General features: G+C 40.6%; 2 protein-coding genes across 10 annotated transcripts in view; both read right to left on the reverse strand.

Annotated features, from left to right (window-relative positions):
• LOC113023615 (endonuclease V) overlaps positions 1–12891 on the reverse strand; it is a 69637-nt gene extending 56746 nt beyond the window's left edge. For 4 of the 9 annotated variants that reach the window (XR_013909591.1, XM_080302663.1, XM_080302662.1 and 1 more), the window contains exons 1-5: positions 12715–12885; positions 11392–11563; positions 7412–7546; positions 5906–5945; positions 4554–4666 (exon numbers count right to left, since the gene is read on the reverse strand). Coding sequence is in view for 8 of the 9 variants with exons in the window: in XM_080302663.1 (XP_080158789.1) it covers positions 4554–4666; positions 5906–5945; positions 7412–7546; positions 11392–11563; positions 12715–12758 (504 nt within the window). In the remaining variant the exon portion in view is untranslated. Of the gene's footprint in view, positions 1–4553; positions 4667–5905; positions 5946–7411; positions 7547–11391; positions 11564–12714 lie in introns of all 9 variants that reach the window. The other 5 variants (XM_080302659.1, XM_026169804.2, XM_026169803.2 and 2 more) reach the window with 4 other exon arrangements.
• Positions 12892–13413: 522 nt separating this feature from the next.
• anapc11 (APC11 anaphase promoting complex subunit 11 homolog (yeast)) lies at positions 13414–15794 on the reverse strand. Its single transcript, XM_026169219.2, has 3 exons — positions 15602–15794; positions 15376–15493; positions 13414–14395 (listed from the first exon to the last, which is right to left on the reverse strand). Exons 2-3 carry the CDS (start codon positions 15482–15484, stop codon positions 14250–14252), a joined length of 255 nt encoding a protein of 84 aa, XP_026025004.1. The 5' UTR covers positions 15485–15493; positions 15602–15794; the 3' UTR covers positions 13414–14249.
• Positions 15795–18415: the final 2621 nt, after the last annotated feature.

The following is an 18415-nucleotide window of genomic DNA, read 5'->3' on the forward strand; positions in this document are numbered from 1 at the left end:
GAGAGAGGAAGAAAGAGAGGAGAGGCGACGAAGACCTGAGGGACTCTGAGCAACACAAAACTTCAACAGAGATAAAATTTTCCAAAAGTGTACTGAGGACAAAAAGGAGGGAAAGAAACATTTTCTACCCTCTCTCATCCTGTCTCTTTTGTCTAAAGCTCGGCTCACACGAAGGCCCACTGCATCACTTCCAGCACAGGGACATCATGTTCAGCTTCAAATAAAAAAACAGCGAGCAGAGAGAGAAGGGCTTTCATGTTCACAGACACTTCAAGGGGACGCATGTGCTTTAATGATGACAGAAGGCAGTCAATACAACCTAATGATTCTCCATCTTAACAAGTTATCCGTTGTTCTTATTCACTGCTAAAGATGAACAAACAGCTGTCTGTTTTCAAGGCCTTTGTTACTTTGCTTTACTGACTATTACTGTATATAAAAGATGAACTTAATCATAGTCACACATTGTATGTGGACTAATGTCTTAAAGCCTCGCATCTGGCATTCTGCCCGTTGTTTTCTTCGGTGACACACTTTTGACAAGAGGCTGGAGGTCTAAAAATCAGCCAATGCTTACTCGTTCGCTTTATTAGCAAAGTGAATCTATAAGTGCAGCACTGCTCATAACACTGGAATTTCACTCTCCACAACTGGAGGTTAGACGGTGTGTTAGTACAAATCAAGCCATATTAAGCAGATAAGTGCACAAACACGACTGGGATTGAAATTAGATGAGGTGAAGCAAAATGCTATTTTTATACCTAAAATACAATTTAAATAGGTGAGTTACAGAAAAAACACAACTCTATGTGCAATAAAGCTTCAAATATAAAGTTGGCATGTTAACCACGTACTGTAGGCAGGTGTAGCTTTCTGGTCTGAGTGAAGCCACTGTTTTCAGGGCAGCAGAGGGTGACTCCTCCGGTTTAAAGTCTGACTGTATAAAACTGTGAAATTCCCCTCCTGCTCACATCAATAAACACTTTACTGATGAGTTTAAGATGTCTTTGATGTAAATTAAGGTCGTCATAGGACTCAAAAAGGATGATAAAGCAAGTTGAGCTTTAGGAAGGTATACCTTGTGATTAACAGCCATCAATATTTGGTCTCATCCACAAGTTTTCACATTGGCTGGGACTTTACTAACTAATCGATGATGTCATGTTGGCCATTCCTAACTTTATCATATGATTTTAAGACTGAAGTCTAACTTTTGTATTCAGCCTCAAGCGGTCATTTGATGAACTGCAGTTTTTGGCACTTCCCTGTTTCTGTTTTCAGTCTCGGAGGCTGACATTCGTTTACAGGCTCTTTTCTTTGAATTTTTAAACTGATTTAAATCACTCTTACAAAATAGTTTTGTTTTTTTTTCCCCGAGTGATAAATCAGAAGATTGATGAAACTTTTAAATAAGTTATTAAAGCAGAATTCATATAATTTTATGAATCTCTATTAAAGGCAACCAAACTCAGAAAAAATATCCCTGAACAAGTTACATTTAAGTAAAAAAATGGTGAAAATGTTTTGACCTACATACAGGTGTAATACAGGTGTGACCTTTTACATTTTGTACCTGACAAACTTTGGGTGACACAAAGACCACTAATTGCTATCAAGCCCAAAATAAACAGATAAAATTGGAGTGACTTTAATATTCTCATCTCAGATGATGCATTGGGTATTTCTTCTTCAGTCACTCACTATGTGTTAACAGACCTCTCTGCATAGAATCACTTGTTATTAACCTCTGTCTCTCTTCCACAGCATGTCTTTATCCTGTCTTCCTTCTCTCACACCAACCAATCACAGCAGATGGCCCCGCCCCTCCCTGAGCCTGGTTCTGCTGGAGGTTTCTTCCTGTTAAAAGGGAGTTTTTCCTTCCCACTGTCACCAAAGTGCTTGCTCATAGGGGTTCATATGATTGTTGGGTTTTTCTCTGTATGTATTGTTGTAGGGTCTACCTTACAATGTAAAGCGCCTTGAGGCAACTGTTGTTGTGATTTGGTGCTATATAAATAAAATTGAATTGAATTGAATAGATGTCTATAATGAAACTCAAACCTCCATGCAAAAATATATTTGTTTTACAGTGCATCTTTAAAATTTATGTACATTATAGTTTCTCTGAGCACAGGCTCATCCTGCAACATATTATGTGCATTCGTACATTAACACAATCCCTGTGCTATACAGTGTTTCATTTTCACCTTTCCAAGGAGGCTCCATCTGATAAAGACGCACATACACACCTTTACTTTCAAGGTTTGCACATTTAATTGCCGCAACTAAGAGAAACTTCTGTAACCTTGAGAGACACTTCTCAGACTGCATATTGGCTTTCAGAAACTCTGTTTGCTGGAAATGTTGAAAGAAACTCTGACATCTGATCTAATCGAGTATGGCAGCGTATCGCTCGTCAGTGGTACGTGGCGGTGTGCTCGTAGCTCCAGTAATGGCTAATCTTGTTTCAAAAGAGCTAATTTTCTGAAATTTGGTAGGAAGCCTGATATAGCTTGTGTTTCACAGATTACTTCACAGCTAATTTCCCACCAAGCGCTCAAGCGCCAAAGCTGGTGTTCCCTTGAAGCGCCGCAATCGTGTGCGTGCCTGTAGACAAATTAGAAAGAGCCCCAGAGAGTGACAATTACATCAATATGGGCAGGAAGGGACTTCTAAAATTTCACGCTGATCCAAAGCTAATAGCTTGAGCCAAACATGCAGCATGGCCGTGTAATGTCTGTGCTACCTGATCCTGAAAGTAAATGAGCCACATGTATTTGGACACATATTGTTTCAGTAGATAAGTGTGACTGGATCGTCGGGGGTGACCATGATAGGTGTAAACAAAGATCAGATTCCCCCCAGGGGGAAAAGACGGGCGTAATTTTTCTGACGCCAAAGCCACTAACACTAATTCATGAGATGGATACATTGCAGAGAATTGAATTAGCATCTTACACGACTACATGAAGATTGCCGGGGTTGTAATCACACTATGTATCTGATGCTAACTGAGAAGTGGATCAGATGTCTGTCCGCTCCTCTCCAAAACTTTGGAGGACCACTCAGCATTAAAATGCTCATAACTGCAGACCTTTAGATTCTATTTATAATTTGCATAATGGCTTTTCAGAAGTGACCACACTTAAGCTCAGCTAATTCACTGTCAACTCAGACAAGAAGGCCACAGGGTTCGAGCTTTTTCTGTGAGGAATCTGGAAGTTTCCGAGGAAGATGAAGTCTTAAATAATCTCCTGGAGCTGCATGAGCATGTGAATGTGTGTAGTTCATGTAAGATTCAGACAAAGCATTTTTATTGATCTTTTTGATGTATCAGTTTTTGCTTGGTCGGACCGCCTTCTGCTCCTCCCGCCTCAAAAAGGAAATAGCTTTCACAGTTTTCACAGGACTGTGCAGTTCTCTGAAAAACGAAATAAACTCCATGATTCAGTACCAATAACTTCCTATAATTTCTATGGATGGAGTGAAGGTGTACTTACACAGATTCCTGTAAAAACCTCTGACTGTATAAGTTGTTTTACTCAGTTTGCGCTGGTTTTGTTGCAGTTCCTTAGTCTATGCCACATGTAGTTTTTGGTTCATTCCTACTCATTAGTTGCATTAGGTTTGACTTGATGTTGCTTTTCATCCTTATTACATTAAAAAGAGGGAACAGTTTTTTAATATTTTCCTGTGGCTTCACTGGTCTGTCCCTCTTCCGTTCAGTTTGGCCTGAAGTGAAATGATAACTGACGCACCTGCTCGTTTCATCGGGTAGATTTAACTTTAAAGTGTTTTGTTTTTTTTCCTCAGCAGGTCGCTGAGCTGCAGACTGGAACAAAGGGAGCATTTGCATATTAATGAAAACCAGGTTTTGCTGTCCCACAGGTATACTTTGACCAGTGCACATTTGTCCCAGCTTGATTTGTATTCAAAAAGTCACATTAGCGTTAGCGACACAGCAAGGCCTTGGCTCGCAATAAAAGTCACAGTGAGAACAGTAATACACGCAAACAAAGCGCACTCTCACACACACACACGTAGAATTAGAAGTTGTGAGTTTAGATGACACACAAAGTCACACTGAAAAACAACTCTGTCCTTTGCTTCGTCCCTCTCTGACATTTCTTTGCTTTTCTCTTTAGATGCAGCGAGCAGAGAAAGCGATTACACTTTGAAAACTTAAATAATTCATCCAGTGACTCCTGTCAACACTGGGAGCTCTTTTACAAGAGAAACATGTGTACACAACTAAAAGAAACATTAAATATGAAGCAGGTTTTCTTCATCTCTTTTACATCAAAGAGCTCTGAAGGCCAAACCGCAGAGTGACGAGGCTCTGCAGCTCGGTGGGAGAAACAGACGTTCAAGTCTTAGACTCGTCATTTTGAAATGGCCTTTTTATAACACTGAAAACCACAATGGATACAACAATGCTGTATGACTGGAGACCTGAGCATAACAAAGTGCACACATTGACTCATCAAACCTACAGAATCTACGTTTAAAACAAAAAAGATCTTAAATTTAAAAAAGAGATGATGTTTTCTCACTTGTGACTGATGCTCCTCACTCTTGTTGACTCCTTGCACCTGCAGCAAGTTTTTGGCCACGCCCACACAGGGCAGCCCTGACAGCACTCCCAGGTGACACGCCAAGCCAAACTCTGCAACGATCCAAACAGCGACAATCAAGTCACATCCAAAATTAAACAGCGGGGAGTAAACGTGCTTCAGCGAACTGTGTGATGCAAAGAAACGTTACAACAGAGGGCTTCACGGTGATTCACTCAGGGTTGATTTTATCAGGTGTTACACCCAACAGTCCCTTTAGTGAAAGCCAAAGTTTATACAGCTTGTCCTCAAACCTCGCTAGACTCACCTTGAATTCAGTATTTTTAACAAGCTCGAGTGGAGCTGAATGCAAATCTGTGAATTAATGATCAGTGAAAATCAGACTGAAATTTTTAGCTGTCTCTTTTTTTGAAGATGCGCTGCTGACGAGTGTCATGCTACGTACGACCCAGAGACCGAACAGCAGCATCGGCATGCACGTCATTTTTTCCATTTTCCTTTCACAGAGATGAGTGTACTCTAACATCCCGAGCCGGCTCATGGAAAACAATCATTGGACATAGGTTATGTGTGTCACTTCTTTGGCCACACAGACATACAACCGCTGGTCACTTCCCTCCACCCTCGACAGATCTGAATCCCTACAGCTGTCTCTTATGTCACAAAATTAAGTTCAAGCTGAAGGTGTTGATATAACCAACCAGGGACGCTCCAAAATTTTTTCATAGGGGTGGCCATGTGGGGGTGGCACACCAAAAACAGGGTTTTCAATTTTATTGCTGTTGTCAAATATAGGTTACTTGAAAAATATGGCAAAAAAAGAGAGAAAAAACTGAATTATATACCTAGTTTATTTCCTGCTATTAGATTTGATATCACTCAAAATATGTACATATGAAAACCAAATAAGATTTTAAAATCCATCCATCCCTTTAAAGATTCTTCCTCACTCTTGTGTTCACGTTTTTTAAAATTATTACCAACACAGAGGTCACAGAGGCGACAGGGGGGCGGCCAGCAAATTTTAAGGGGTGTCCAGTGCCCCTCCTGGCCCCCCTTTGGTGGCGCCTCTGAATCCAGCGTTAATCGCATAGGTCCAGATGGACAAGAAGATGACCTTGAGGGAAAACTGGGCGATGATTGTACAGGTACAGAGAAACTAACAAACACATTATTCATTAAATGTGTGTTTTTAGATTTTTGTTGTTTGTTCGATTTTTTACAGTGAACTGTTAATATTTTTTATCAGTGTTATTAAAAGTTTATTACATTATGTTATCTTTAAAGTAAAAACAGAAAATCTAAAATCTTTGTTCGGTCAGTCGCCTCACCTCTGTAATGAAAGAGACCATTCCCATCCACAAACACCACCTGCAGAGAGAACACACCTGAAATGAGTTCGACTGCAGGAAGCTCGATATTACTCGCTTTTTCCACAGCAGACTTTTCCACGTGTCTGAGGATTAAAAGCACAGGTGAAATAATAAACAGAGCTACTTCATCAACAGAGGTATTATTAATCTTTTGCTTCTACCTGTGCTATGAATGATATGATCAACTAAAATGTCCAGAGTGAAAGATTTTTGTTGTTATCTATTGTGTCTATAACCCTGGGATGGCAGAAGATCTTCAAAAGCCGAAGTTAGTAAGAGCTCCTCAAACTGATATTGGAACGCTTCCAGCTCCAACACACCGATGAATTTTAAAAGCCAAAGGTGACTCCGCAGACATATTTCTGCTTGAATCATAAGTCACCAGGAACACTCACTTGAAAGGTTGCAGATAAAGGGAGCAGTGACTGCATCTGTCCAGAGCTAAATGTCACTGGAAGTAAATCTGAGCTTGTGTGTGTGTGTGTGTGTGTGTGTGTGTGTGTGTGTGCATGAATTTCTAAGTGTGAATGTGTGTGTTTCTGCACACCTGCGTGCACGAGGACGACAGAGGGACAGAGTGGGAGGCGTGTGGGCTGCGACAAACAGAAGCGAGTGGGTGAAGATGAACAAGAGGCGTCGCTTTAGAAAAACAAAAAACCGAGAGGACAAACAGAGGAGCTTCACTTAATGTGCATGAACGTGATGCGAGGTTTTAAAGCACTTGTCCAAATCCAATAACGTTAGCAGGTTGTCGGTCTTGTTGGATTCATAAGTAACTTTTTCCACTTTGGAGGATTTATCGGTTATTAAAACATTTCCAGCTCACTGTGCCCTGGAGATGGGAATTATATCACTTCTTCTAGTACTACTACCATAAATATAATAATAATAGTTATCACAATAATAACACTAAGAAATTTTAATTACTTAGTTTGCCCAAAATCCTCAGGTTTCTAACTTTATCTGTAGGAATTATGCCAAAACTGCAAACTAAGGTTAACAAGCACAAACTAAAATGTTTTCTTTTCACTCTATTGTGAATATGAACCATCAGCATCAACAAAATAATGGAAAAAGAGTTTGTTTTACTTCCTGGTCAAATAAAAATGCAAAAAGATATATATATTTTCCTTTGTCTGTGTAGCTTTGAGAAGTTAATCTGACAGAAACGAACAGAACCCATTTCAGTAGTCACTAAAACAGGGGTGGGCAAGTCCAGGCCTCGAGGGCCGGTGTCCAGCAGGTTTTAGATATCCCCCTGGGTCAACACACCTTAATCACATGATTAGTTCGTTACCAGGCCTCTGGAGAACTTAAGGACATGCTGAGGAGGTCATTCAGCCATTGAATCATCTGTGTTGGCTCAAGGACACATCTAAAACCTGCAGGACACCGGCCCTCGAGGCCTGGAGTTGCCCACCCCTGCACTAAGAGGTCATTATTCAAGTTCTAGCACGTCCAGACCTGAGGAAGGAGTGTGGGCTGGTTCTTCTTCAGCCTCTGCAGAGCCTCCAGGAGGAAAGGAGTTTCTCTGAATGCCAGAAAGCCGGCTATGTAGGGGGCCGTCAGGGTCACCATCTGACTGTCTTCATACAGCACCTGGCAGGAGGGAGCAGAGACTGCTTCATTTCTTATGACTGAATTTTACTACACCGTCGGATTATCACAATATTTCATTTCTCCATTGCAAGCAGCAATCTCCAAAGTCTCCACAGACACCCACACTAACATCTTCATCACCTTCATTCATCATAAAACCTTTTTTTGTTTTTTTAATAACCCATCTTTTTTTTAAATTTTGTTAGGGGCATGGCTGCTTTGATTGACAGGTGGGCTGACACAGGCCAGTATCTGCCAGGTGCCACTTCTGCTGACATAACGAGTGTGTTACTGTTATTAACCTTTAAGCCACGTTGGATAATTCTGCAGGATATCCATATTTCAGTCAGTCAGATGACCACAAGTATACAGAGAAGTTCATGGTAGACTCAGTGACTGCGGAGTGCCCAGGTCCTGTGGCTGCACAACAAGCCCAAGCACAATCATCGCCCCTCCATCCCCGTGCTTACAGTTGTTATGGGGTGTTTGTGCTGATATGTTGTTTTTTTTCCAGATGTGGTGCTGTGTATTATAATCAAACATCTCTACTTTGGTTCTGCAACTCTTGTGGTTTGTTCAGATGCAACTTTGAGGACTTTTGGAGAGCAGACGATTTCTCTTGGCAACCATTTGAAAAAAAAAAATCTTTGTTCATTTTTTTTAACATAACGTTTGCATGCTAATTGAGGCCTTGAGAATCTGAGATGGAGCTCTTGGGCTTTTGCAGTTTCACTGACGATTGCATGGTCTGACCTTGGGGTGAATTTGCTGTGACATCCACACCTGGGATGTTTATGGCATTGTGTTAACACACACCTGAATCCTACAGACCAGCAAACCGCCCAAACTTCTGCTTTAACAGAGGTGCTGCATTTGATTAGCAGCATTGGCGCTTCTCAGCCTTTTATGTTCTAAGGAAGCAGTAAGTCTGTACTCAGCTTTTCACAGCACTGCACAGAGTCCTGTGAAAACCTACATTATTGCATGACTGTACATAAATGAGTCAGTCAGGGACACTGTCAGGGTGCTTTGGACAAATGCGTCCACCCTAGTGTATATGTAAGGGTGAGTCCAAAGGCACAGAGAAGCTGTACAAGATAATCACCAACATCGCCCATCTGGCACAAAATGAAACATCTGCTCCCTGTTGATTAAAGGCTGTGAGTATATTCTGAACATCTGACAATTTATTTCATTTAAGTGACCTGGTCAATTAAGTGGACACAGTTACAGTTTAACTGTATAAACTCCTAAAATTTTGGTGTACATCTAATTTTTAATCTCATCCTCGGGAAGCCTGTAGTGCAGAGCGAGTTCAACAGCAGGATATCTACTCATTGTCTGACAACCACAAGAGGCCACATGAACTTGTAATGAGTCAGCCCATATTTTCTAAATCCCGTTCAAAATAAACGGGGATCACCAATCATGAACATGGAGAGGTCTCAGAAGAATACACAACTATAAGGCTCAACACATACGAGCCAAGCAAGAGCAACAACATTGTTTCTCCATGCTCCATGAAAGTTAGCTTACAGGAAGAGGATCTAAACTAGTTTTTAATAGGAGACTGAACTCAAGAGCTGCACCGGCACAAGATAAATGAGGGTTATTTTGAACTGAATAATACAAAGATACTTATGTGTCCATGAATACAAATCTGGAGCAGAAAAGAGCCCCTTTGTTTATGTAAAACACTATCAATATTGCCTAATTAACAGTCTTAGTATTGCCATGCAGACTACATTTTGATTAGAACCACAGCGGGTTGTAAAATCAGCACAATATATACTGTAAACAGCCTTTCCCATGTTGGCAGGATCCATGTATGTACCTCCCTCGCTGTCCTGTCTATTTTAAGCAGCATCGCCGCAGGTAAACATGTCTGCCATGATCTCCTTCCGAGTATCCTGTGAGGTACCAGCAGGGTCCAGGAGACCCTCTGAGACCTTATGCAGATTACAGGTGCACAAGCTGTCGCAACTTTCTGACCAGCATATAAAATCCTGTTCTGCTCACAGCGAAGAGATGTGCTCACATCTCGAATGATGTAACATCTAACAGCATCACGTGTTATCGAGGCTGTTATCGGGCATGAGCTACAAATAAAACACACAAAAGCTGTCCGCCGAGTCGAGCTCGCAGAGGCTCACAGCAGAAACGTTTCTGAATACCTGCCTTGTCATCTGGCTTTAGAAATGCCGAACACCTTTCAGGATATGTCATTGTCACATTGTCGACTGCCGTGACCTTCATCTCCTCACAGGCATATTTATTCAGTGAGAAACAATAAAATTATACAACTTTTGCTTTTTTTCTGTGTGACTTGCAGCAGCAGTGAGCACACTGTGGAACGTGGAACTAGCATTCTTTTGAGCCCCAAATAGCCTCAGGTGGCAATGTTGAAGTAAATTGAAAACAAGCAGGGAACATAATCACATTATTGAACAACATTTCTGAACACATTTCATTAGCCTCACTGGGTCCATGTATCAACAATGTATGGTGACATATGTCATTAATTATAATTGGAAATTGCCAGCAGGCCGTGTTAATGCACAGATAAATAACTGCGAGGAGCAGTGCTGGTGAAAGGCTGCTGGGAAAGTAAATGAAATGAAAAGCCGGACTGGGAAGGTCACTTTGAGGAGCTCTGTTGCATATTAACACTTTCACTGCCAGACTACTGTTTTCAATTTATGTGTATATTTTAAAAATAGGGACACAGGCTACATACAGCTTTTCTGTATGTTTACAATTCTATTTTACTTTAAATCAGATCATAATTTACAAAATCAGAGATCACGCTGCATTAAAGAAAAATTAAAAGGAGCGGCTGAGTGCATGAACTCATCAGGAAAGATTTTATTCAGGTTATAAATGAAACGAAAGGTTATTGTCTTCTTCTATACAACTGGATCAGAAGCTATATCTATGCATGAAGTTTAATTATATTTAACATTGTAATTACTTGACATAAACGTATATATTTATCAAAATGTTTTTCTGAAGGCCAAGAAAAAAAAATTTTTGTCTTGGAAAAAAGAAAGCCAACAGAAGAAAGCAGCAGCTCTGAGGAAAACAAATATGCGCTCCTCGGGGTTTGCATTCTAATATGCCTAAAATAACGTTGTTGGCATATGACTGTTCATAAGCCCCACAGGCAGAAGCTCACAGGAGAAGTTATCAAAAGGTGAGGGTAAAACATTTAAAATCACTTCAGCGGCTCCCTAGAACATACCGACAGCCCCGGCGAGAGCAAGAATAATTTCTTCCTCATGCCGCCAGCTTTCAGGAGTCATAAAAAAAGCTGTGACTTCAAGGCGAGGAAGCAAGAGGAGAAAAACGCCCATAAGGACTTTGTATTCAGTGCCCAAACAAAGTAAATGAGACTACTTTAAAGGTTAACAGCTGGCCTTGCGCAATATTCCAGCTGCACGTATTACAAAGCCTTCAAAGGCCAAGCATTTTTTTAAGGATAGCATTTTGTATCGTCATGTGTTTCCTTTTCATTAAAGGTGTCACTGGTGAAAAAAATGCAGCCTGTGGAATTCAATTTCTGATCCTCAGCCTTCTCCACGAAGCACTGCTGCTGTTCCCACCTGTCACCACTAGAGGTCAGAAAAGCTTCGATGTTTTTAACTCAAGTGTTTATTGAACTTTCTCACAAGTTGAAAAATGGAAATTAAATTTTAATTTACATATATGAGTTTTAATCTGTAATCTTTTATTTATCTTAAACAAACAAAAACATATAAAGGGGGTTAGGGTTATAAAATAACACTAATGTTTTATGAAATATGATATATTTGGCATTACAGGGTTATTTTATCTCTGTAGCTCACCTGCAGATCTGGGTAGCTGAGTACCACAAGCTGGGCACAGGCATTGACGTCATCCCCTTTGATGAAGGAGAGGTCCACCCCACCAACTCGCTCCAGACCTGAAAAGTCTGGGCTCCTCTGCCAGTCCTCTGTGTCGTCCTCCAGCACCTGCTGCCTCAGACGTGCCTGCTCACTGCATCGGGAAACAAATATATAAACATAAACACAAACAAATATAAACACACTCGCTGGCAATTACTTCATGAAAAAATATGAGGCCGGCATGTAAAGTCTATAGCAGACAAAAGGGCTGTTAACAGCAACAAATCTGAAACTCTCACAGTGGCTTGATGAACCCAGGTGGTTCGCCTCCTGCTGTGGTTTGTAGAACTGCAACTAATTTAATTATTCAAAACAAGGGCTTATCTCGAGAGCTTTCAAAACCAGTGACATTCACATCGTGAATTTTTAATAATGTCTAAAAGAAGAATCAGTCAGCTGATTGTATTGTACTGTTGAAATGTAAATATCTGTAAATGTTGTAATTGTGTCTCTCTGCAGGACAGCAGGAGCTCCACACGCTCACATTAATCAGAGACATCAGGACATGATACAGACTAACATGATGATATCATTGGTCTTGTCTTTACAAACAAGTAAATCAATGAAAGGCTGATGAGGTGTGGAGGTGGCTCAGCTCCAAGAGCTGCCTGTGTCGTGCCAAAGCAGTTGGCCCTGACAGAAATTGCATCCCCTGCACAGCAGCATCTGTCAGCACAGTCGCTGCTTTTTACTGACAAACGACATTTTTACAAACTTTAGTAAGACAGGTGAGAAAACCATTTACTGTCAAACAATTACTGCTGCTCTAATGTAGGATGAACAAACACTGAGTTCTTAAAGATACAGAGACACAGAGAGAAAAGAAGAATATAAACAGGAAATAAATACAATCATGATGAAATTAAATAATGGTAATGAAAATACTGAAAATATATATTTTTAAAGAATAGAGACCTCTGGTATTTTAAGATATCATCACTCTTGAAGCTGAATTTTTATCATTTTAGGATCCCAAAATATGGATGAGGTCGTTATAACTGTATCCTTGCGTTAAACGATTATAAAGCCTAATATGATTACACTCTACGGCACTGGTGCTGTTTTGGTATTTCACCATCCACTGAAGCTGACTTCTTCTGGATGGGACACTTTGGAAAACTTTGAAGATAAAGAATCAGCAACGTTTGGAGCAAAACGAGTCTAATGGACTTAACTGCAGAATAAAAACTGGGTCGTATTTAAGGTGTGCTGTGAGTAGCTGAGACAGAACAGCACTCTGACCTTTCCCACTGCTGGAGCAGATCTTCTGCGGGAGAAGCGGACATCTGTCAGCCTGCTAATGAAGACACGACCAGCTGTGAAATTACTGTTTTTAAGAAAAGAAAACACCAACTGACAGCAGCAGGGAGCAGGCTGTTTACTTCCGTACTGCTGACGCGACTTTGAGGGCGGGGTCACTGGGACTATCCCGGTAAATGCTGCCACCTAGTGGTTTAAACTGTTAACTACATCAGGTTTCTGCTCACACCGCATGCAGCAGGATGTCCGAAATATGGCTCCTCATGTGGCAGTTCAGAGGTTCCCTGTTCGGCTGTCTTCCGGTACCTTCTCCACATACTTGAGACAGCAGGTTTGCAGTTGGACTCGCAATAGCTTCCGTTTCCTAACTGAACAGATTAATATCCCTGAAGTTAAAAGTGATTTTGCCTTTTACCACCTCAGACGCCATGCAGGATGGTCATGGACTGAGGTTATTACAGTTAACTGCAATTAAAATAGAAACTAAAACCAGCTGAAACTAAAAATGATGACTACATGACATGTTCACGTCCTCCACAAAATGTGGTATTTGAAAAATTTCTCTAGTTACTACGTGAAACTAAACTTAAAAAAAAAAAAACAGGACAAAAGCTAAAATATAAAACTAAATTACTTTAGCCAGGTGAGAATATGGAGCAAATCTAGAATGACTGACTGTAATTTTTCAGTACAAACATTTTATTAATCATTGATGAAAAAATATATGGGCTCTTAAATGAGGTGTGAAATAAAAAGCACTGGAAGGAACAGTCAGTACAAATCATTACACAGTGATCATGTTGGACCTTTGTTCTTGATAAAACAACTGGATCCGGATGGGAGTCATCTCCCACCGCAGCACAGCAGAGGTCACTGTATAGTTTGATGAGGATGAAAATCATGTGAATCATCTGCTACGGCCTTCATTGTCCCCAGATCTAAGCTCATCTACAGGAAACATGTCTCCAACCCCAGTGTGTCAGTAAATAAGAGGATATGTTCTGGAAGAATGGTCTATATGGCTCCATTAGATGTGCAGAATTAGAAAATAATTGTTAAAGAGCACTGAAGTTATTTAAGTTATTTAAGACCTTACTTAAACAATTTATGTTAGTTTGTGGAGACATTCAAGAGTTAAGGGATAAATTGAATAGAAGATATTTAAGTAGCATTGTTTTGATAACCTTGTAAATTTTTTGTCCATTTTTATCCAGACAGGTTCTGAAATATGAAAAGCTACACAAACAAACAAACAAGAAATAATACATCAGTGTGGAGCTGCCATGAAATCAAAGTCATAAACGTCACGATCCAAGGAAATAATCAGCCAGACCTCCAAGACAGACTCAGTACAACGCATTTTTTTTCTTATTTAATTTAATCACAAATCCACTACAGTAAAACATATTCAGCGTGTGTTCTGCATTAGTAGAAGTACCAACACAGATTTATTTACAGTCTACATAAAAGTCTGCGAGCGAGCCTTTCGTCTCTGTGGCAGCGACGCCTCCACAGGTTCACTCCTTGAACTTCCACTCCTGCCGGCACATGGGGCACTGCTGCTGGACCTGCTGTGAGTTCAGCCACTTCAGGATGCAGTGCATGTGGAAACAGTGGGAGCACTGACCCCAGACCAGCGGGCAGTCATCCCCAGGCACTTTGCCTGCAAAACAAACATACAAACAAACAAACAAACAAACAAACAAACAAACAAACAAAAACACACATTAGAGAGACTGGGCAGGATTTTGCATTCAGTTGCTGATTAGCAGATATCCTCTTGTAATACTAAAACAGGATACAAGTGTTTCCCCACACAGACCACTTAAGTATATTTAAGAACTCATTTCATCCATTTGTGTGATCAGTGCCATCCCCGATCAATTTAGGCATTTGCTCTTATTTTGAAAGTTCAGTTGCTGTTAATCAGCTACCTGTGACCTTTCCCGTGTTGCCTTTTCTCCAGTGAGTGGCTCACAGGCCTAGCTGCTGTTGTGGCGGTCTTCAATATCAACCTAAAGAACCTACGGGCAATACCACAAGATACTGCAGCTGGAGTTGATCTCCAAGATGGGTCACTGGAGCGGCCATCAATCCATTTTCCACCACCACTTATCAGTGATACAGTCAAGCTCTTCATCGTAACTCGGGGCCCCCTCCCAGTTGGACATGCCTGTCTTCACTGACAGTGATTTCTGGAAATGTTATTGAGCCCTTGCAGTGATTTCCATGACAGAATCGGGTCTGTTTTTAAATGCAGTACAGCCCAATGATCACAGGTATCCAATATTGATTTTTGCCCATAACCCCTTCACACAGATATTATGTGCTGTAGACGATGCGATATTCTGAGGCATTGCAATTTTATCTTGAAGAACATTTTTCTAAAATTGTTCCACAGCTTGTAGAAGCGTTTTTTTGTAGAGTGGTGATTTTTTTGCCCGTCTCTGCCACCGTTCTCACTACTTAGTTTGTATAAACAGGAGGGCCAGGATAAATTTGGCATATTGTCGGTCGGATAATACATAAAGCGTTATATGTATTAGAAGCAAACCCACCAAAGAACAATCTTGTTTTGTTATGTTTGCATCTTTAATGCAGCCACTCGTTACTTAGTGCTATGTTATTAGCTCTGATACTCACAGTCAGGACAGCAGCCGTTAAAGGCCATCCTGCAGATCCCACAGTTGTCATCGTTGGCCACCCAGAGCCAGGAGGCAACCCCGTTCCACTGTTTGATTTTCACCTTCATCCTGCGGATCTGACAGGAGCACAAACGCATCACACCGGAGCCGCTAATGCTAGCACGATGGCTAATGTTGACACACGATCTCTGAATATTAATGTTCAGCAACACGTTCTTACTTACAAGGAAGCGACCACCGTCTCCTTCAGGTATCTCACACTCGTTAGGTTAGCAAAAAACAAATCATTTAGCGCTGGTTTGATCGACGTCTATAACATAAAAGTGATGTTTTAGCAACCCGGGCAAAAATAGTTTCTTCTTCTTCTGCTGAAAGACCGCCAGGCTGTATCCTGGGATGGGACATGCTGCCCTCTACAGTCAGTTTGGGGGAAAACCTCAAAATAAGAGCACCAAAGATCTGTTTTTGAAGAGAACAATCCTCACATCACCAGGTAAGTAACACAAAGGAGCTCCTGCCAGATCTGAAAAGGTGATGGTGTCATTCTAATGTTTACAACTGCTTATTTTTTTTGACAAACATAGTTATTTTAATGAACCTTTATTCTATCATTGAACATTTGAGGCAATCTGATATTTTCTATAATATAAGAAATAATAACAATTATTTTTTAAGGGGCTAAACAGAATTGAAATTGAAAGATTTGCAGGATGAACACTTGTACAACAATAAATCTGTAATGTGCACATAAAAGCATCACATTTGGAAATTAATAAATAAATCCTTATTGTTAATGTTTAAAACAACTAGTTTTCGCGGCAACATCAAAACAGACAAGAGCATTAATATGAAAATATAAAGATACAAACAGTGAGGTAATATATGCAAAATAATAGTGGATGATGATTATAATATACAGTGCAAAAAATGAAGAATGAGAGGGACAGGGGTTAATGCACTTGTAGTTCTCGGGGTAGGGGCTTATTGCGGTAGAATAGGAGAAGAAGAGGGGGGATGTATTTGACTGCCTGTTTGAAGAAGCTGTTTTGTCATTTGTAATCTGTGAGTTCTGCTTCTGATTGAGCTCTATTTCCAGAGGACTGTGGCATCGCTTCAGGTGATGTAGATGATGAATCCATTAAACTTACAGGTGGCTCTTTTTTTTTTGGCACTCATCCTGTGTAAATCTCACCGAGCGATAGTGTCACACGTCTGGAACCACCCATGCAGGTCTTTTCTGTTTGTGATGAACCACACCATGCAGCACTAGATGACGAGGCCCGCTGTTGTTGACTGAGAGAAGCTGGTCAGCAGGTGATGAGAGATGATCTTTAACTTCCTAAGGATGTAAAGCCTTTCCCCACCCGATGGGAGATATGTGTGGTGTGGGTGAGATTGACCAGGATGTGCACACCAAGGAACTTAAAGCTCTCCACTTCCTCCACCTGTACGCCTGAAGCAAAGTGCTCAGTATGCTTCAGTTTTCTAAAGGCTACATTGCTTCTCTGCTTTTTACTGGGTTTAAGTCCAGATTATTGTGACAACATCACACAGTCAGAGGTTGAACTCGTCACCTGCTATCGTGCCATTATTAGCAAATGTGACAGTGGTGTTGGTATGATGTATGTGTAGTCATGGGCTAAGAGCAAGCTGAGGACAAATATGCGAACACACATGAAAACCTTGACGCGTCTCCATTTAGTTTTGTTTTCTTTAAAAGCAATTGTAATGCTAGATGTCCACTAGATGCAGTTGGTCTGCAATCCAATGTGCTGAGGTGATGCTCACACTTACAGCACATCTGGTCTTCCTTCTCCAGGACATTTTTGTGTGCTACACTTTCTATTCCTTCATCTTGTTAAAATCTTATGTATCCGTTTCTGTTTTTTCTAACATTATTTTTACATTAAAGGAAACAAGCACCACGTGATGACGTTAATTTTCCATTTTACAGAATCTGAGATGATGAACTGTCAGTGATGAAATGCAGGTCACTCAGTGCAGAGAACCTTTGATCATTAGTGGAGCTGGAGATGCAGCATGAGGCCCGTATTTGTAAATTCACAGATTAACCATGTCACTAACAGATGATTGCAAGGAATGGGAAAGCAATTTTTAGTTCTAGGCAATGAAAACATTTTGATACAGAACGTAAAAAAGCGTGACAGGAGTCTGCAGTTTCTTATAATTCAAGTTTAATGCTGAAAAATGTAAAGCCACCATTTTCTCATTAATCCAAACATCCTTTTTTACACAATATCTCACACAAAGGTAAAGAGAAGATATGCAAAGATGAACACGGAGCAGAGAGACTGACGAATGTGATGAACAGTCACGACAGACAGTTATAGCCCTCATTTTTCAGTGAGATGTTGGTGAGAGGCGCTCACCCTCCAACAGCTAAAGTCAGAGAAGCAGGTTAAACTTCTTGTGTTCAAGAGAATTAACTGAAATGGAAATGAAAACCCATCCCATCTGAGCACACTTATTTATGCCTACAGCTTCAATTTAAAAAAAAGAAAAAGGTCCACTCTGCTTTCTAAGATCTACACACAAAACTGGAGTGTGAAAGTGTGAGAGTAGTAAAAGGAATATAAAGCAGTAGTCAGGTTTGAACTGTTGCCTCATCAGTCAAACCTGTGAAGAGATGAAGATCAAATCGCCTGAAGGAATAACCAGGTGAAGTCAAGTGTGCCGAGAGAAGAGTGGAGAAACACATTTTACAGGCATCTTCCTCCCCCCACTGTAATTAACATTCACCCCTTTACCCCATCACACACCCGTAGCCCTCATCACGAAGAGGGCCACTCAGTAAAACAATTCATGTTATTGCAGTTAATGACATGTAGATACCACAAGTTAACCAGTAACTATTAAAAAAAAAAAAAAAAGCAGTTTTGTGTATCAAAAACAGGCAAGGTCCTTTTTTTTTTTTTTTCCTTTTTTCCATAGGAGGGAAAACACATATGAACACAGATGCCACAGCTGTCTTGCTCACGAGCTCTGAGCATTTCCTGTCATCCAGTCCTATAAATAAC

The sequence above is a fragment of the Astatotilapia calliptera genome, chromosome 6 (assembly GCF_964374335.1).
Source record: "Astatotilapia calliptera chromosome 6, fAstCal68.1, whole genome shotgun sequence".
In the NCBI taxonomy this organism is placed as follows: domain Eukaryota; kingdom Metazoa; phylum Chordata; class Actinopteri; order Cichliformes; family Cichlidae; genus Astatotilapia; species Astatotilapia calliptera.

What these genes read in the sequence shown, in the direction of transcription:
- anapc11 (XM_026169219.2), bottom strand. Translation starts at nt 15,484, where the DNA reads ATGAAGGTGAAAATCAAACAGTGGAACGGGGTTGCCTCCTGGCTCTGG. An exon ending in TAACGGCTGCTGTCCTGACT is followed by an intron (nt 14,396 to 15,375) that starts GTGAGTATCAGA and finishes TTTGTTTTGCAG; the next exon opens with GCAAAGTGCCTGGGGATGAC.